The 17911-nt window shown below is 47.3% G+C and overlaps 1 protein-coding gene and 1 long non-coding RNA gene across 4 annotated transcripts in view; one reads left to right on the plus strand and one right to left on the minus strand.

The window, feature by feature from the left end:
- LOC137480927 (uncharacterized) overlaps positions 1 to 17911 on the minus strand; it is a 448694-nt gene that overhangs the window by 333009 nt on the left and 97774 nt on the right. The gene's annotated exons all lie outside the window — the stretch shown is intronic.
- On the plus strand, positions 285 to 14750 carry ARL8B (ADP ribosylation factor like GTPase 8B). 2 transcript variants are annotated; one of them, XM_068202420.1, is made up of 7 exons: positions 285 to 637; positions 9196 to 9276; positions 9856 to 9929; positions 10345 to 10438; positions 11036 to 11103; positions 11328 to 11398; positions 12808 to 14750. In XM_068202420.1, the coding sequence occupies exons 1-7, from the start codon at positions 515 to 517 to the stop codon at positions 12855 to 12857; spliced, it is 561 nt and encodes a 186-aa protein (XP_068058521.1). In that variant the 5' UTR covers positions 285 to 514; the 3' UTR covers positions 12858 to 14750. The 2 variants fall into 2 exon arrangements, with proteins under 2 accessions (XP_068058521.1, XP_068058520.1); XM_068202419.1 differs by lacking the exon at positions 285 to 637 and adding an exon at positions 5505 to 5699.

Raw genomic sequence — 17911 nt, forward strand, 5'->3', positions numbered from 1 at the left:
TCACCACACCCAGCATGGCGGCTCAGGGGTGTCACACTCCTCACCACACCCAGCATGGCGGCTCAGGGGTGACACACCCATCACCACACCCAGCATGGCGGCTCAGGGGTGTCACTCCCCTCCTCACCACACCCAGCATGGCGGCTCAGGGGTGTCACACTCCTCACCACACCCAGCATGGCGGCCCCGCCCGCTCTCTCCGCCGCGGGTCCTCCCGCCGCCAGGGGTCGCTGCGGCGCGGGGCGGGGCCGGCCGGGCCGGGTGACCGCGGCGTCACGTGAGGGCGGCGGGGGGAGCCGGGCCCGGTCGAGCGCGGGTGTCCCGGAGCGGCCGAGAGCAGCGCCCGGCACAGCCCAGCGCGGCTCGGCACGGCACGGCACGGCACAGCCCGGCACGGCACGGCACAGCCCGGCCCGCAGCGTCCCGGCCCGCCGGAGCCATCGCCCGGCCCAGCCCGCAGCGCCCCCGGCCCGGCCCGCAGCGCCCCCGGCCCGCCCGCCCGCCCGCCGCCACGATGTTGGCGCTGCTGTCCCGGCTGCTCGACTGGTTCCGCTCGCTCTTCTGGAAGGAGGAGATGGAGCTGACCCTGGTGGGGCTGCAGTACTCGGGCAAGACCACCTTCGTCAACGTCATCGCGGTGAGCGGGGGCCGGCGGCGGCCTGAGCCCGGCCCGGGGCCGCGGGGATGGAGCGGGGCCGGGCCGGGCCGGGCCGGGCCGGGGAGAGCAGCGTGTGAGCCCTCGCTGGGGGGATGGCTGGGCCTCGGGGGCTGCCGTGCCTCCGTAGAGCTTTGTGTGCTAATGGGAGCCGCGGAGACACCGGCCCCGCAGCCGGGCTCGGCCCCGCAGCCGGGCTCGGCCCCGCAGCCGGGCTCTGAAGGCGCTTCTCAGTCAGGGTGTCGGCGTGGCGGGGCTCTGTTAGCAGATGTGGAGATAACATTGTGTGTCTTCAGCTGCCGCCTCCCTTTGACTGCTTCTTGGTAGTCCTGAATCACTTAGGTGTCAGCACCCACTCACGGTTCTCCTCTCAAATAGTGTCTTATCGATTGCTGAAACCCGTATCAAATAATCTCCTTTCTCTTAAGGTACAACTTACCTAAGAAGTACAGCTCACAAGCACAAGCCCGTCAGCAGCAAACTGCTGCACTGGGGCCTGCTGATCTGGTGATGGGCCTGGAGCAGGTAAAGGAAGGGTGTGGGAATACTCCTACACGAAGCTTTTCCATTGTTGAACGAGATAAAGAGTGGCTTTGCCTAAATGGCGTGTTCAGCTTCATCAGTGTCCTGCTCTGCTGATGTATGTGATGGAAAACATTCCAGGAGACAAGCTGGACTTTGGGAGCTCCTGAAATGGGCAGCCAGGGTATCTTCGGGTTTTTCAGGGAATGTGAGTGACCTGAGTGCAGTGCACCTAGAATGAGAAAGCTGATGTCTCCAGCTTTAGAGTGAGCACACCTTCAGCTCCTCTTTTGGTTTTCGAGGCTGTGTCCTTAGCACCATGGAATACTTGTAAGAGTGTATATATTTAAGTGTCAGCTGAAAGAGTTAGTGTCTGGGAAAAGGACTTTCATTCTCTTGCAGTTATGCTTCATCCTTGCACACTGACAAACACCCTTGGTTAGGGGCAAGCCATAACCAAGCCCTTGTGTAGCTCAGGTGTGAGCACTCAGTGGGCTTCCTGATAATCATGGAAAATGCGTTACTTCGTGAAAGGTAACTTCTCTGACTAGATGTCAGCTAAAAGTTGCTGGAGTAACCCAGGAAAGCCCAAAGCCTTTTCTTTCACACTTTGCCAGTACGTCTTGGCTTGGATTTGTAGAAATGGAGCTCTGAAATTGTTGTTCAGCCTCGATCTGTGGCTGCTGAGCTGGTACTGCTTGGAGTGTTTCTGCAGCTGTGGGCTCTCTGCAGCCTTTTCATCCTCTGGAGTCCTCCTGGTGATGGCACTTGACAAAAAAATGCTTTGCTTCTGTACAGTAGCAGCAGCAGGAGTTTGTGGAGTTACCTGTGAAACTCACTACGGGCATGTGCAGCAGTCAGAGCTGTAATGGCTGCACATCAGTTGAGTCCATCTAAGTTGTCTCCAGTGGGAGAAGTTTCCCTAAGTAAAGCTGGAGTCTGTTTCCAACCTCCTCTGCGGGGGTTGAATCTTGCAAGGTTTCAACCACATGTTAGGATCACACCCAGGCATTTATCTGAGTGAGTGCCATTCAGGGAGCCTTGCAAAACCCCGGGGAAGGAGGAAGCTGTTGAGCATGCTGACACAGCCTCCTTAGCTAGTGTCGTTTGGAAGCATCAGGTCACATTTCTGAAGCTTTTAATTAGGAAATCTTGTGAGCCTTTACACAAAAAAAAAACCAAAAAACAAACAAAAAAAAAAAAAAAAAACAAAAAAACAAAAAAACCAGAGGGAGGGGGTTTGCCCAGGTGTGTATTATTGGTTTAAACAAAATAATGACATAAGCTTCAGTTGCCAGTGCAAAATCACTTTTTAGAGCAATGCAATCCGTGGCATGCAGAGCTGTCTTCTTACTTGCTTCCTTGACTGACTTTGTTCCGAGTCTGCATTTGGGAATGAGCGCAGGAAAAGAACAACTGCTCTCTGCAGGCTAGTTAATGGTTTGGGTGGATGAGGCTGTTGGGATTCCTCAAAACAGAAATGAAAGGAATGACACAGCAAGATGTCCTGTAGGACAGCTCTAAAAGCTGGAGTGCACACCAGGAGCTTGGTGTGGCTTAGGAGGTTGTGTGCTGCCTAACAAAGGGCTGTTGCCAGTCTCCACAGCAGTGAGTTTAATCCAATATAAATGTCTAATGTAATCTCTGCCCATCAAATCAGGCACATGGAACTAGAGGGAAAACTCAACCAGTAACACAGGGAAGCTTGGTACAAGGCCTGACTGCTGCTGAAGTGGACAGGCCACGAGAGGCAGACAGTCCAGTTCTAGAATAATCCTTTTCTAGATTGGTGGCGGGTTTTGATCACGTTTTTTCCTCCAGTGTAAGCAAACACTTGATTTGTAATCAGACTAAACGAGGGCCTGGAGAGAGGACAAGAGGGAACGGATTTGAACTGAGAGACAAAGAGGTTAGATTAGATATTAGGGATAAATCCTTCCCCGTGGGGGTGGGCAGGCCCTGGCACAGGTTCCCAGAGCAGCTGTGGCTGCCCCTGGATCCCTGGAAGTGTCCCTGGACGGGGCTTGGAGCACCCTGGGATAGTGGAAGATGTCCCTGCCCATGACAGGGGGTGGCACTGGATGGTCTTGAATGTTCCTTCCAACCCAAACCAGTCTGTGTTCAGTTTGATTAGAAGGTTTAAAACCCGATGTTAGCAGTGAAATCTCATTAGAACTGGATTCAGCTAATGCAGCTTCTGCTTTTCTAAGGCTCTGCATTAGTCACTGTCTCTAATTAGATATTAAGCATAAGTTTTCCATGTGCATGAGTAAACTTGCTCACAAGGGAGGATATCATTTCTTCCTGGTCCTAATTTCCCTAATGTGGATGGCCTGTGGCTCTTATTCAGAGAAACTGCATGTCATCGCGGGATCGCATCTGGAATTGTCGGCCTCTGAGCCGAGCCCTGGAAGTGCCCATTATTTACAGCCTCTGCAGGATCTTGTGGTGTTTGCAGCTCGTGGCCGTTCCCTCAGCCCAGCAGCTGGAGCTGGGAGCCGTGGCCGTGCTGCTGTGGGGAGCACGAGGGGCTGCTGGGCGTGTGAGGCCACTGAAACACGACTGGAGTAAGCTGAGCCTGCCCCTCAGGCTGCTGCTGGGGAACCGTGCTCCTGCAGCCTCCACAGCCTATGCGTGGAAGAGTGCCCTGGCCGGGGGTTTCTGTACAAGTTTTGCCTGACGCCTGGTAGGTTGATCCTTGATCCAGGGGTTTGGCACTGGAACACTGAAGCTCATTAGCCTGATAGCGAGCAGAGATCTGGAGGAGTGGGAAGAAGTTGGACTTTTCTGATACAGTTATCAGGTTCAAGAGCTAAATACAACCTGTTTGTGGTGACAGGGTAAATAAGGTCCTTTTTTAGGATTTGTGTCAGAGCCTGAATTAGTGTGGTTGGTTTTTTAACTTTGGAATATCTGGCAAGTGTTGGAATGAGACTGATTTCTAGAGAGAGACAATTCCTGAAGTGCCTATCAGCGAAAGATTCGTTTGGCCAGCTGGGAGCTGCAACTTCCTTCTGTTCTCATGACTGTTAGAAGTAACTTTGACTTGAAGAAGCCACACCAGAGAAGTGGTGGCAGAAATGGGCAGAAAAATATTGCTTTAAAGAGCTCCACTGCTGTTTTAATGCCTTTTGAACCACCCAGGTAGGCCATAAATCACATGTGTTGTCACTTCATATGCACCGTGGCTAAGGGAGAAGGCTGATAAAATTTGAAGTGTTTCTTAATGGTAGAAGTCTCTTGAAATGCATTGCATCACTTCATTAGGTAATAAAGCTCCTAGGAGGTGACTCAGACCCTTTCTTTGAGGCCCTGCTTGCTGTACCCTAGGTGGGCTAAAACAGGTGACTGAAATCAGAATCTTCTTTTTCCTTCTTGGTGCTGAGTTCCTCTAGAGCACTTTGTAAACAGTGACAGAGTTTTAAGTGGTAACATCTGGATAAGGACACTTTCTTGACTGTCAGAAACATGAAATGTCCTGAGCTCTTACATGACTGACTTCTAGACAGACATTTGCCTTCCTTATGGTAGATACTTGCTAAGTAGTCCTTTTAAATATTCAATTGAAGTCAGGGCTGGGGAAATAAAAATGCCTTTTCTTGTCATATACCACTGTTTTGGTTTTGCAGGAATCATTCTTGGAAGTGCTGTTGGGAAGCCTTTGAAGGATTGAAGCTTCTAAACTGGAGTTCAGGGTTCTGACCATGATCACAAGTAGCTGGAACACTGAAGTATTTCCTAAAGAAGGAAGCTGGACTGTAGAAAGTTGATTTGTCCATTTATGAGGCACTACTTGGTTGAGGCTATGAGTGTTGCAGAGGAGGCTTAGTGTAGGGGTAGCTTGATATAATGCTAAAATTGCACTGCTTTTTAAGTAAGTTTTTTAAGAATACATTTTGGAGACATGCAGCATTTTTCTTAGTGTGAAAAGAAAAAATTTAAGGGATGAGCAGCAGGGTTTAATGTAATGCTCTGGTTCAGGTGGATTGGGAGTGTCCTGGCTGGATTCCATACTCCAGTGGTGTTGTCTCCTAGTTGGTTAAGCTTGTTTGTGATCTCATCTAGCTGGATGAAAAGTATTGTGATCAAAGATAAAACGATCTTTGCTGTGTAATAACAAAATCTTCTGAAGAAATTGGTCTTATAACAGTAGTGAATCATGTCAGCTTTATGAGATGCAAACTAAAGGCTGGCCTGACCTTCTCTGATGATAAAGAATGTCCTTGTGCAGGCTGTGGAATCAGAATCAAGCTGCTTAGGGGGCTGACAGTCCCTAGAGTTGTCCAAGGCCAGGCTGGACAGGGCTTGGAGCAATCTGGGGTAGTGGAAGGTGCCCCTGCCCATGGCAGGGGATGGAACTGGATGGTCTTTGAGGTTCCTCCCAATTGAAACCACTCTACCATTCCATAACTCCCTGGAATTTGAGTTTCTGGCTGTGGCTTATGGTTTTGGTGAGGCAGATGAAGAAACTCTCAAATGTGTTTTGTTTGGTTTATGCTTTGACTCAAGACAACTGGAAATGGTAGTTTTAATAAGGTTGTTGTAATATTAATTACATTATAAAAGAGACTAAACTTGCATCCTTTGTACACTTCTGGAATGTCAGGGGATGGCAAGTTAAACACTTGTCCTAAGTTTTCCTCTGGGAAATGAACTGTACCTGTAGCTGGCTTGTTCAGAAATGCTGCAGTCTGTGATTTAGTGCTGCCACTGATACAAGGTGAGCTGAACCCAAACTGATCCATGGAATAAAGTCCCTTAGTTCAGTCTAGATGCAGTTTTGCTGCTCTGAGTAATCCTTATCCAACATAAGTACTCATCTGAGTAAGTGGGTTTATGCTGCATTAAATCTCATGTTTGGGTTCTCCAGGAACTTTGAAGGGAGCATCTCTCAAGCCAGGAGGCTGAAGGATTACTCCTGGGGGTTCTCTGTGCATGTGGCCTCTGAAAGTGGCTGTTTAGTCTCCCTGGCCCTTATCTCCCACACAGCTTGGAGTTAACTTTGTTTGGTGACCTTCGGTTTGTGCTGGTGCTGTGTGGTCTGTGTGACCTCGGGGCTGAGGCTTCCACCGGAATCCCTGCTGGGACAGCTCCTGCCCTTCCAGGAGCCCTGCAGGGAAGTCAGGGTCTGCCGGCTGGGGTGGGCACCAGTGCTGAAAACAAGGCGATGCTGGATTTGTCAGCAGCTACTCCTGCTGTCCTTGATGCGTGTTTGAGCAGTGCTGCTGTGTGTGACAGCAGCCAAAGACTTTCCCATTGGGAATTGAAAATATTGCTGTGCCTATCAAACTTGTTTTAAAGCTGGTGTTTCTGGAGAAAGCATCTTACTGTGAGCACACAGTGATAGCACCGAGTACTCTGCTCTGGGAGGGAAAGCTGATTCAAACCAAGTGACTGCTAGTGAAAGTATGTTCCTTTTGTTCTGCTCTTCGAGTAGTTTTTGCATATGAATACTCGAAGTTAAAGCTGAATTCCTGGCTTTTTTCCTCTGAGGAGGTAGTAAACAAAAGCCCTCTAAATTCTGAGTGTAGAGAACAGTTTCTGGGCCAAGGCAGTTGAATGTGGTAGCAGAATCCATCAAAGGAGATCACTGTCTGCTGCTAAAATCCTTTACAAGTGTTTTAACCAATTTTTGACCTGTCTTAAAAGAGAAGGGGACTTCCAATAGGTTCCTTTGGGTCCAGTGCCTGTGAGCAGAGGAACACTCACACTCACATCAGGGGAAGGTCTTCCAAATGAAGACCTGAGCTGACCCATATGATCATGTCAGCTCTGGGTCGTCCCTCTGCAAAGCAGAGAATAGGCAGCTGAAACTCAACTGAGCGACTGCAGTTTTAAGGTTTTGAGGTTTTAAGCAAGCCAGAACAAGTTTGGGGATGTGCAGCGTGGGTAGAGAACACTTGGGAAGGAATAAGATGCAGCAGCTTTCCTGAAGATTCTGTAAAAGTTTCCCTGTGGTGGGTCACAGTAATTTCAACATTACATTAAAGATGTGGCAAATGAAGTGCTGCTCCAATCTGCAGGAATCTGTATCCTGAAAGAGCAGTGGGAGAACATGAATTTGGTGCTGAGCACGCTGCAATTAGTGGGATGACTGGCACAGTGAGTGCTGCAAGGGAGGGCTGTAAACTCCTCAGGGATGGGCAGGGAGTGTTTGGACAGCCTCGAGCTTGATGAGGGTCACGATAAGGTTGTTTATGGGTAGGAATCAGGGGGAAGGCCAAGGCAGATATCCTGGTGGGAGTCTCTTCTAGACCACCCAGCCCAGCATGAAGAGGCACCAAAATCCTCCTTAAGCTGCTGGTGAGCTGAAGTCTCACCGTGGCTAGGCCTTGTTCTCATAGGGGACCTCAGCTTCCCACATCTGCTGGAAATAAACCCAGCAGGGAGGTGATGAGTCCAGGAGGTTCCTGGAATGTGTGTTCCTATTGATAAGAACAGCTCTCGAGAGAAGGATCTGGAAGGATCTGAGTGGGAATAGTTGGCAGCATCGGGGGTGAGGCTCAGCAGCGCAGAGATGGAGGCTCAGGGAGTGCTTGGGAGACGCTGGGATAGGAGCTGTGGGTGTGGGGTGTGACTGTGGAGGCTGGAATGTGGAGGCAGGAATGCTGTGGTGCTTGAGCAACGTGGCAAGTGACCCTTCAGAGGCAAGATTGGTTTGAGGAGCTGGACTGAGCTGCCCCAGGTGTGGCAGCACAGCTGACCATGGGCTCTGAGCTGTGCTGGTCACTCTGGCTGCAATGGGCAGCTCAGGCCCTGGCATTTTGGGCAGGAATGGGCAGCTCCTGGACTGGCATTCTCATTGGGCACCCACCCTGCCATGTTAGAAGGGGTAGAGTGGCTTCTGAAGCAGCGCTTCAGGATCTGACCCAAGCTCCTTGTGCAGCTCTGGTCCTGCTGGCCACGCTGTTCCTGGTACAAGCCAGGAGCTGTTGGCCTCCATGGCCACCTGGTCAGGCTTAGCTGCTCCTTGCAGCTTGTGGGCAGTCAGGCCCTAATTCTGGGGTGGTGTGTCTGCTTCAGAGATCCCAAAAGGCTTTGAACCCCAGGGAACTTCTCTGGCCAGTGTCAGGGGAGAGATGCAGACTTTGCTGCTGTGATACCAAACCCTAATTAAACAACTGAATGCTTTGGGATCAACCCTAATTTTTCCAAATGTGCTTGACTGTCTGGTTCTATTACACATAATGGATGTAGTGAGCTTCATAATGGCCACTGTGGCTGATTCACCTTCTGCCAAACAGCCAAGGGAGAAATCTGTAGTAGTGTTGAAAACTCTTGTTATGGCTGCAGGAGATAGCTGGGAACTTGGCTCTCAAGCTGCTGCAGATGGAAGTGTTACAGACAGTAAAACATCCACCACCGGAGAAGCTCTCCAGTGCAGTGCTGTTTGCAGCAGTTCTGTCCCAGCTGGGGGTGATGCTGGAAACAAGCTCAGATCCTCTGGAGCTGCATTTGCCGCTGCTGCACACGTTGGACGCTGGCCTGGCAGGAAGCTGACCCAGCAGGTCCTTCCACTTTGCAGCCTTTTACACTCCTCAGGGAGTCACCCCATACCTGTGGGTTGGAGGCTTCCTCCACAAGAGTGATTTATTGCTGCAAATGCTGGCCAGAGAGCAGCTTGCATCAGAGGGAGCCCTAGTGGATATTTCTAGCTCCCAGGTAACTGGGAGATCCCGACATGCAGGCCTTGGCTCCAGCAGAAGCAGGTGAATGACTCTTTCCTCCCCTTTCCAGCCCTGGCTGTCCATGTTTAAGCTGTGCAAAGCACTTTCCCAGGTGACTTTGCTCCCCTGGCTGCTTCAAGGCTTGAAAAATTATTTCAGTGCTTGTAAGAAATGAATTGTCTGACTTTACACAAGCTCCAGTACACGTGGATTTAACATCCACGACTTCTTGGCTGTAAAACCTTCAGTTGGAAGGCAAATGGTTAGAAAAAGCTTGTGGTATTTTACTGTGTAAACCAGCTGTGTCAGATAAGCACTAAATTTAACTTTCTCTTTTTCTCTTTTTTCCAGTCAGGTCAATTCAGTGAAGATATGATTCCTACTGTAGGCTTCAACATGAGGAAAGTTACAAAGGGTAATGTTACAATAAAGGTATGTTGCCATTGTTGACTGTTTTCTTTAGCTTTTAGTTTGAAATTTACATGTTTGCTCTGTTTTGTTTCCAGCCTTGAGGCAAATATAGAACACTGAAGAGGCTCAGCTAAATCTGTCGAGTAGCTTAAGAAGACATTTATGTTTATTTATGGAGTTTCTGAAATGAGAATCTGTGTGTGATTCCCAGGTTCATGGACTAGTTAAAGCACTGTTGTGATAATGCTGTCTGGCTTACAGCTGAGTGTTTGAGGCCAGAGATGCTGCTTTCCTTCTCATCAGTTTGCTTAAGGGAAGGTTTTCTACGTGAATACATTGTATTTTCTTGTGTAGCTCAGTGTGTAACCGTCCTACCCGGATTGTTTTTACATCTGGTGCAAGGTGCTCCCGTTTGCACCTCCTGCTGTTGGGCCCTAAGCTCTGAGCAGCTGTGCAAGGGATTATTCCTGTTTTAACATGGGAGGGGTCAAGCAGCTGCTTAAGGAGAAAGGAAAAACTGTAGTGATTTCTTGTCTTATCTTTGCCTGACATGTTTAAACATAGTGCATGGCTAAATTGTCTTTCTCCCCTTGCCTTAAGATTTGGGATATAGGAGGGCAGCCCCGATTCCGAAGCATGTGGGAGCGATATTGCAGAGGAGTTAATGCTATTGTGTAAGTGTCCTTCCTTCAGCTCTGCTTCCTTCACACAGGCCTCTCTTCTCTGGGAGCCTTTCTCGCACTGCATGCCTGACTCTGTAGTTCTCCTCGTGATTCTGAACCTGCACTGCAACCACACTGACCTTGTTCACCCTTAAGTTCAGGACTCATGATGGGTTGTTTTATCAGTGTCTGATCTGGAGTACTAACTCCTCCCTGTCTGAACTGGGTGGCAGTGCTAACCCAAAGCATCTTCCTTCTGCTCTGGTCTTAGAGATTTTTTTTTTTTTAAGAACTAAATTCTTTGCTCAGAAGTCCTAGCTTTGTTGAAAGCCTTGTTGAGTGTGCTCACACCTGGCAGTGTAAAGGAAAGAGTGGTGTTTCTGCAGGAGCTCAGTGTCACTGACCTAACCTGAAATTCTCTTTAAAGCTACATGGTAGATGCTGCAGATCGTGACAAAATAGAAGCCTCTCGGAATGAGCTGCACAATCTTCTAGATAAGCCCCAGTTACAAGGAATCCCTGTAAGTAACATCACCTTAAACACCATTAAATGTCTTTGAAGAATGTGCATCGCTTCAGCACCTCTGAAGTCTGCCATGAACTCTGAATTATAAGGCCCAAACTTACTGGTCAGTATAAGCATGGACAATACCTCTAAGACCCCCAGTGACTTAAACCAGCTTTTGACCTTCAGTGGTCTTATTTCACTCAGTGCTCCCAAAACATAATAAATACACTTGAAACAGTAGTTTAGAGGACTCCACAGTATGAGTTTGACCTATTGACTAAAGGTTAACAACAGTGTAGTACAGAAGTGTAGAGTAAGTTTGGGGAATCTCATTTGAGTGTGCTGTAAATGTTCTGAGATTTATCAGCTGATGTATTCTCTTGCTTGCTCTTTGCACAGAACAGTTTATTTGTACCCCCTCTTTCCCTGTGACTAGGTCAGTCTTCTTTCTTGATCTGGTTTAACTGAATATCTCATTCCATTAGATTTAATAGGCAGATGCACACTGCTCATGAGATTCCCTTGATGTTTGTTGGTTTTGGTTGGGGTTTTTGTCTGTTTTGGGGTTTTTTTAAGCAAAGCCAAAACCATTTCCTTCTCCGGATTTCAGGTTCTAGTACTTGGAAATAAGAGAGACCTTCCTAATGCTTTGGATGAGAAACAGCTAATTGAAAAGATGTAAGTCTAACCCTTGCTAAGAAACATTTCTCTTACTCAATAAATTAATGTACTTAGGGTTGTTATTAGATCAGGAAGCTCGCATTTATGAGTGGAGAACCCAGCAGCAGCAGGTAACTGAATACTGTACAGAACTAGCTGCGTGGGGAAGAGGAACAGCTCAGATTGTCAGTAAGAGCCCTTGTGTCAGTGAAATGTGTGCTGACATGTTCTCTCTTTCCTAGGAACCTTGCTGCTATTCAGGACAGAGAAATCTGCTGCTACTCAATTTCTTGCAAAGAGAAAGATAATATAGGTAACTATTAACCCAAACACTGAGAATTATGAAGTGCTGTCAGTGGATGGATTGGGTGGATTGTAATTTCTTAAACACAAACTTGGTGTCTTCAGGAAACCAGGAACAAATCAAAGACCAGTGTGTGAGTGCACTGCTTAAATTCAGCCTAACTCCTGACAGCAGTGAGGAAGCCTGAGTGGTGTTAAAGTTTTAGGGGTTGTAGTTACAAAAAATGCCAGTCCCTGTGAAATCTGCTCCTTCCTTGAGTCAGTGTGTAGGAAAGAGCTGACTAGTCCATGAGCTTGGCCTGAATGATTTTATACTTCTGTCAGGTGCTCTCACCTCTGCCTCACTTGGTCAGGATGCCAAGTACTCACAGCAAGTTTTTCCCCAAATTTATTCCCCAAGATTATTCCCTTGAAATAATCACCTTCCCTTGCTGTGTTATCAGAGCAGTTTGTGTTGTGGCATCTGCCAGTCCCTGTTCCCTGCAGCCAAACAGTGCCTTTTCCTGACACAGACTGCTTCAGAACTTGTGGAGTTCAAAGCAGAAACCGTGTCCTATAATCTCTGATACTTGCCATAAGCTTTGTGAGTAAACGGAGTCATCTCAGCTGAGTGAAAACAGAATTTAACAACACTTTCCACCCTTTTCCTGATGCCTTCCATGGCTGCCATGGGATTAACACTGATACATTGCCAAGGTAACAGGAGTTTGCTGATGAGGAAACTTCAGGGTGATGCTCCCAGGAGAAGCTCTGAAGGATACCAGGATGGCTTTAGAGGGAAAAAAGCTTCTTTCTAGGTAAACTGAATAGTCTGTGGGACGGTTGTGGCTTCCAAGAAGCCCCTGTCACCTTAACATCAGTTAAAGGTTCAGACATGCTGGATGGAAGCAGAGTCCCTTCTGTGCAGATCCACACAAGGCTCCCAGCACAGCCGAGCATCACTGAGGCTCTGGGGAAGGAGCTGCTGGAGGGGAGTCAGGGCCTTTCCTTCCTTAGGAGAGCCTCTTCCAGGCAGGGAGGAGCATGATGGCTTGGACCACAGGGCTAAACCAGCTTTGTTCTCATCAGGGGAGGAGCTGCAGGCTGGCTGAACAGAGCAGTGCTGATGTAAAACTAATTATTGGAGCCACGGTGAAGTGTTCCATGAAGGAATATATTTTTCCCGGAGAGGGACAGAACTGAGGAACTAGTGTGGGGTAGTGCCTGTCACTGTTACCTAAAGGATGTTTAACAGTTACAGGATCAAAGCATGGACAGTAAACATCCTAAAAAATCACTGTGTTCATCTGCCCTGAACTATCCTCTAGAGAAGGGCTTGGATATTCCTGTCCTGTCTTTGGAACACTGGAATACCAAAGCCTTGCCACTTACACCAATACAGACACTTGAATGTGGAACTTCTCTTCTCTCTCCCTGTAGATATCACGCTTCAGTGGCTTATTCAGCATTCAAAATCTAGAAGAAGCTGAAGTCTTCCTGGAATCTCCAGTACCAGTTGGCCATAATCTCAATTGTCCACTTCCCTCCATGAGATACTACCCAAAAATCCTGTATCAAGAATCTGCCTTTTCACGGTTCATTTCTCATGTGCACTGCTGAAGACTTGTATTCCTATTCTGTCACAAAACAACTAGAGTTGTCATGATAAAGTCAGCACAAATATTTATTTTACAACCATCTGTGGTGGGAGGGTTGTGGGGGGGCTTTTTAAAGACAATATCTCTACCATGTTAACTACGATGGTACACTCTGTTCTGGTTTTTCAGGGCCAGGTTTTTATATGATTTTCAGCAAGTGTTTTATTTCTAGTGTTTAGTGGCTTGAAGATGCTGATGCTTGACAGCATTAAGATTCTGTAAGATGCCACATACAGTAGTTAGAAAACATTTAAGCGTGAGTTGTGGGATACTGATTGATCTCACAAATGCATGTGATGTGTGTATGTAAGCAGAGAAATGGAAACTGTTTGCAGAGGGGAGCACAAGGCATAGATCAGCATCACTAATCTACAGCTGAGATCCTGTCACTTGGAAAAGAAAACTCTCGTGATGAATTAGGAAAGACATCTGTTTAAAACCATTCTGTTGCTTCTGTTTAACATTTATGTGGGGGATGGGAATGGACTGTTCTGTCAAACTTTCAAAAATTGGAGTATTCCAGCATGAAAACAAATCACTAGGAACATCAGGCTGTGTTCAAATACATTTTTTATCTCCAGATACTTGCGGTCTCTCTCTGAAACCAGAACATGCATTCTGAGCAGCTGCATGACACCCAAATTACCGATGCTCTTGTATCGAGGCAGTTGTTGACCTTTAGCACAACCTGTGTGTAATTGTCAGTGTCTCTCCTGCTCCTGGAATGGCTGGGCACAGTTTCACCTGGTGCTATGGAATACCTGGGCTATTGTGACAACTCTAGACCCGCCTGCTTTCTCGATGTAACCATGTGCAAAGCCTGTCAGATGCAAGGAAATGTTTTGCTGTGTCAAAGCACAAGAGAGCCAATGAATTGATCCTGTCTCTTGACTAGCTCCTGCAGCTTAGGGAAGTGTGTATAAACTCAAGACTGTAACGTTTCTGTAGCTTTACTTTCTCAGTGACTTCAGCATGTTTAAAGGGACAGCCTTGTGGAGACTGGTTTGTTCATCCAGCAGTGTCAGTGTAGCTACTCGTGTGTGCAGATCCATGGTGCAGCTGCCTGTGTTGCCTCACACTGTGTGTGATTCCTCACCTCCACGTGGTTTGCATCCCTGGGAGCCCCGGGCTGGGAGCAGCTTTGTCCCCCTCAGTTCTGACGAGCCAGTGTTAATGCAGACTGCCCTGGCCTTACTGTCGTGTCCCAGCTCTGGCACTGCTGCACAGACACTACAGCTGCCTGCCTTCAGTCTGAAGTTACATTTTAACTTCTTGTCCCCTTTCAGTTCTCTGAAGCATGGTTTCAATTAATCCATACTCTGGTGCTGTAGAGGAGAGGTGTATTAACTTGCTACTGTAGTCCCGAGTTCACCAGAACTGCTACAGTTACTTTTATTTAGCAAACTTTGCTTGTGCCTATAATAAGGAAACTAAACTAGAATGTGTGAATCTTTGTGGGGGACCAGGTCACTGATTAGTTAACTGGCCTATAGCTAAACTTGATGTGTTTGGTGTTTATCTACTTCACTGCTTTCAGCGTTTATGGCATCCAAACACTACCAATTGTTAACCTGTGCATTACTCTCTGCATGTGAACAACTTATACAATTACTGAACTTTGTAAATACGTGATTTTTTTTTTATTTAGGTGGATGCATATGTTGGTTTACTGCTCTTCAGCTTTATTCAATAAACTTATGTTTTGAGGGTTGTATTGACACTTAACTGCCTGACTTGAGTTGATGTGGCTGAAATCATGGAAAAACACAATGGGATGTCTGTGTCCTCTGCCAAAGATTACAGTGGGGGAAGAAGGATTGGTAAATACCTGAGCTGATTTATATTCTGTGGTTCAACTATTCCAGTGAAATGCTCACAAAACTACCTTTGAGGCCTGGGGCTTGCTCACCTCACCTGAGCAAGCTCGGATAGTCAGCCTGAGCAGATTGCAGGGCTTTTTTATATGTGTGAAAAGCACTGGTCAGCTGCAGGGTCTGAAGTAGGGGCAGCCTTCTGGAGCTCTGTTTTCAGGAGAGAAATGCATGTGTCTGCAAGCTTGGTTCTTCTGTCGAGCCTAGAGTAAAACCTTTGCTTTTCTAGTACAAGTGTCAGATCTTGCAGAGCCTGATCATTCACTGCCAGTTAAGGCAGAAGGATTCTTATCTCAGTGGAAGGTGAGGCTTTTGTTGACTGAGGTCTTGAACAAAATCTTTGCTGTGCCTTTAGTCTGAAGTTTCACTGACTGTTCTTCCCAAAGGTTTTTGTTGTATGAATTTCTCTTAGGACACTGATTAACTAATAGGACTGCTGTCAGCATCTTCCAATTAATGGTAAGAAATCGGATGTCTTGTTTCAGGTTTGTCTCCATGTAAGCTTTCAAACTTACTGAGCTGTATCAGGTTAGTTTTGAGTGCAGGTCTTTGAGCATCCTTCATGTGTAACTCAGCTGGTGGGAAGGACTAGTGACCTGTTAAAGATCCTGTGCCTATTTCTTTGGGAGTTTCCTGCATGCAAACCAAGCTCCCTGCGGTTCACAGTCAAAGTAAAATGTCTGTAGACGCAAATCTGAAAGCAGTGTTAGTGCACTAAGCCTTGTCAGCCTGGTTGGTGTGATAGCAGTAGCAGTCATCAGTAAATCAGCTGTGGTATGAACTGGCCCACAGCTCTTTGCTTGATGTGGTATTTCAGTACCAGTTTCTGTTTCTAGGTGTAAATAGCAGGGAGAGACACGGGGTCCCCTTATGATGTGTGTGCTCTAAAAGGTACGTTTGCAATACTCCCCAAAATGCCCCCAGCTGGGTTTCACAGCTGTTGTGGTACTGCTCTGCCAGATGCCCTTGGTTACTCCCGTGGCAGGAAGGAGCCCTCAGAGTGGCTGTTTGATTCCAGGGCACAGGGCTGCACTTGTTCTGTTTCTGGCCTTGAGTAACTTGCCAGGTACCTTTTCTTTGAAAAGGAAAGTGTTTCTTTCAATTGCAGGAGAGTTTTCCTTGGAGTGTCCCTGTCCTCCCAGCTTCAGTGTGGATGGTGGTTCCTTAAAGTGCAGTTCCAGAGCAGGGGAGTTCCCATCACCCAGGGACAGCTGAGGGCTGGGCAGCTGCACAGAGCAGCTCTGTCCCACCTCTTGGCAACAGGAAAGATGCACAAATGTGGAGCTGTTCCACCATCCGTGGAACCAATAATCCAGCTTCTCAAGGATTTATGTTTTCACTTTGCATCTTGGTGGAAACAGGTTGGAAAGATTTTGACTGCTGATATATCAAACTCCATAATCTTCACTTTCTGGTAGAAGTAAAGGCCAAAGAAAATGCCTTAAACAGTGTCTGTTGAATCTAGGAGTGCTGTGCAGGGATCTGTAATAACCCGAGGTATGGCTTAGCAGGATTATCAAGCTTTGAACTCCCTGAGGTTTCCTTTGTCATTTGTGGCTGTGCAGTGGCACGTCCTGGTTTGCTTTGTGCAGGAACTGTGCTCCCCCCGCATGCCCAGCACTGCTCCCCTGCCTTGCTCCTGCACTGACCCTGACAGGGTGGATCCCAAAAAGGGCTGCACAGCAGGATGTTTAGCTGTGTTTCTAAGCTGACACGGACAGTGAATCGTGTTAAAGGAGAAATAATGTGTGAGTGCCTGAGCTTTCAGGGCTTTAGTTCCCAAAATGTGAGTGCAGAACAGCTTGTCTCACCAGACCATGACCTTGAGAGAGTGCTCTGCTGCTTTAGGGCTGCAGCTGCTGGCTGTTCCAGTGTGTCTTGGTGAACAGGGGTTTTCTCTTACGTGTCACTGCAATGGCAAACACAGAATGGCACTCAGAGGGGCTTTGCACATACTCTTTAAAAGGAGAAGTGAAATACTTGATTTTATTTCCCTCCCAGTGGAAGGTGGGTAAGTAGACCTTTGTGCCAGGATTAGTGCCTTTTAATTATGACATGACAGGTTTTATTCTGTTAAAGGCAACGTGTATCATTGTGATAATTTTGAAGTGCTTCAATAAAGTGTTGTTGAAAACCACTTTTCTGCATATTCATCTGTAGTAGGACAGCTGCTTTTATCATTGTCAGAAATATCTAATAGCCCTCATTACCTGATTTAACTACATAACTTCATCTGGAGAGCGACTATAAACCTTGTGCTCAGTGGGGGCAACTTTGAAATTCCCATCCGTGATTATTTTTGTTCTGGTACTGGAAGCATTGGTTGGTCTCATTTGTGTTTCTCTCTGAAAAGACCCATTGGGTTGAAGTTCCTGAACCATATAATTCAAAAAACACAGCAAACATGGCAGTAGGGGAAGAAAAAGCTGTTGTGGTGTGTGAAATTTAAAGCTAAACTTGATTTTTGCAAGAGTGTCAAAAGTAAACCGTTAAGGTGCTTTTATGTGATTGTGTTAACTTGGGGTGTGGATATTTCAGTCTGCAGCAAGAAGGAATTTTCCTCTTTGTAGAATCAATAATGAAGTCCCTTCTTGGTTTGGATAACATTTAAAAGATCCACGAATTCTGCAGACTGAGGAAGGGAACTGAAAGATTGTCCAGGCTAGAGGATTTTATCCGAAGTCAGCATCCAGGAGTCCGGATGGGCCACTGAGTTGTGATACTTGGTTTGGATTTATTCATTCTACTGTTTCTGTTACAATAATTGGAAAACAAAGATCTGACTTCTGAACTACTCTCAAATACAGACTGAGGACAGATCGTTATTGTCTGGTTGTTTGTTTGCATAGCAAGTCCTCTATTCTTTTTCCTGTGCAGGCGTGTTTCACGTTCCGTCCCATTTCCTTGTAACAAACCGGGCACTTGGGTGAAAGGAGGCGGCAGCAGCGTGCAAGGGCAGCTCAGCCCAGGGACAGCTGAGCAGCTCACAGCCAGCCGCTCCCTGCTGGGGAGGCT

The sequence above is a fragment of the Anomalospiza imberbis genome, chromosome 11 (genome assembly GCF_031753505.1).
Source record: "Anomalospiza imberbis isolate Cuckoo-Finch-1a 21T00152 chromosome 11, ASM3175350v1, whole genome shotgun sequence".
Lineage (NCBI taxonomy): Eukaryota > Metazoa > Chordata > Aves > Passeriformes > Viduidae > Anomalospiza > Anomalospiza imberbis.

Excerpts from the sequence above, each read along its gene's own strand:
- ARL8B (XM_068202419.1), top strand. The coding sequence starts at position 5,520 with ATGGCAGGGGATGGAACTGGATGGTCTTTGAGGTTCCTCCCAATTGAA. Across the intron at positions 9,277-9,855 it reads AGGGTAATGTTACAATAAAG|ATTTGGGATATAGGAGGGCA; the intron begins GTATGTTGCCAT and ends CCTTGCCTTAAG. Across the intron at positions 11,104-11,327 it reads AAACAGCTAATTGAAAAGAT|GAACCTTGCTGCTATTCAGG; the intron begins GTAAGTCTAACC and ends TCTCTTTCCTAG.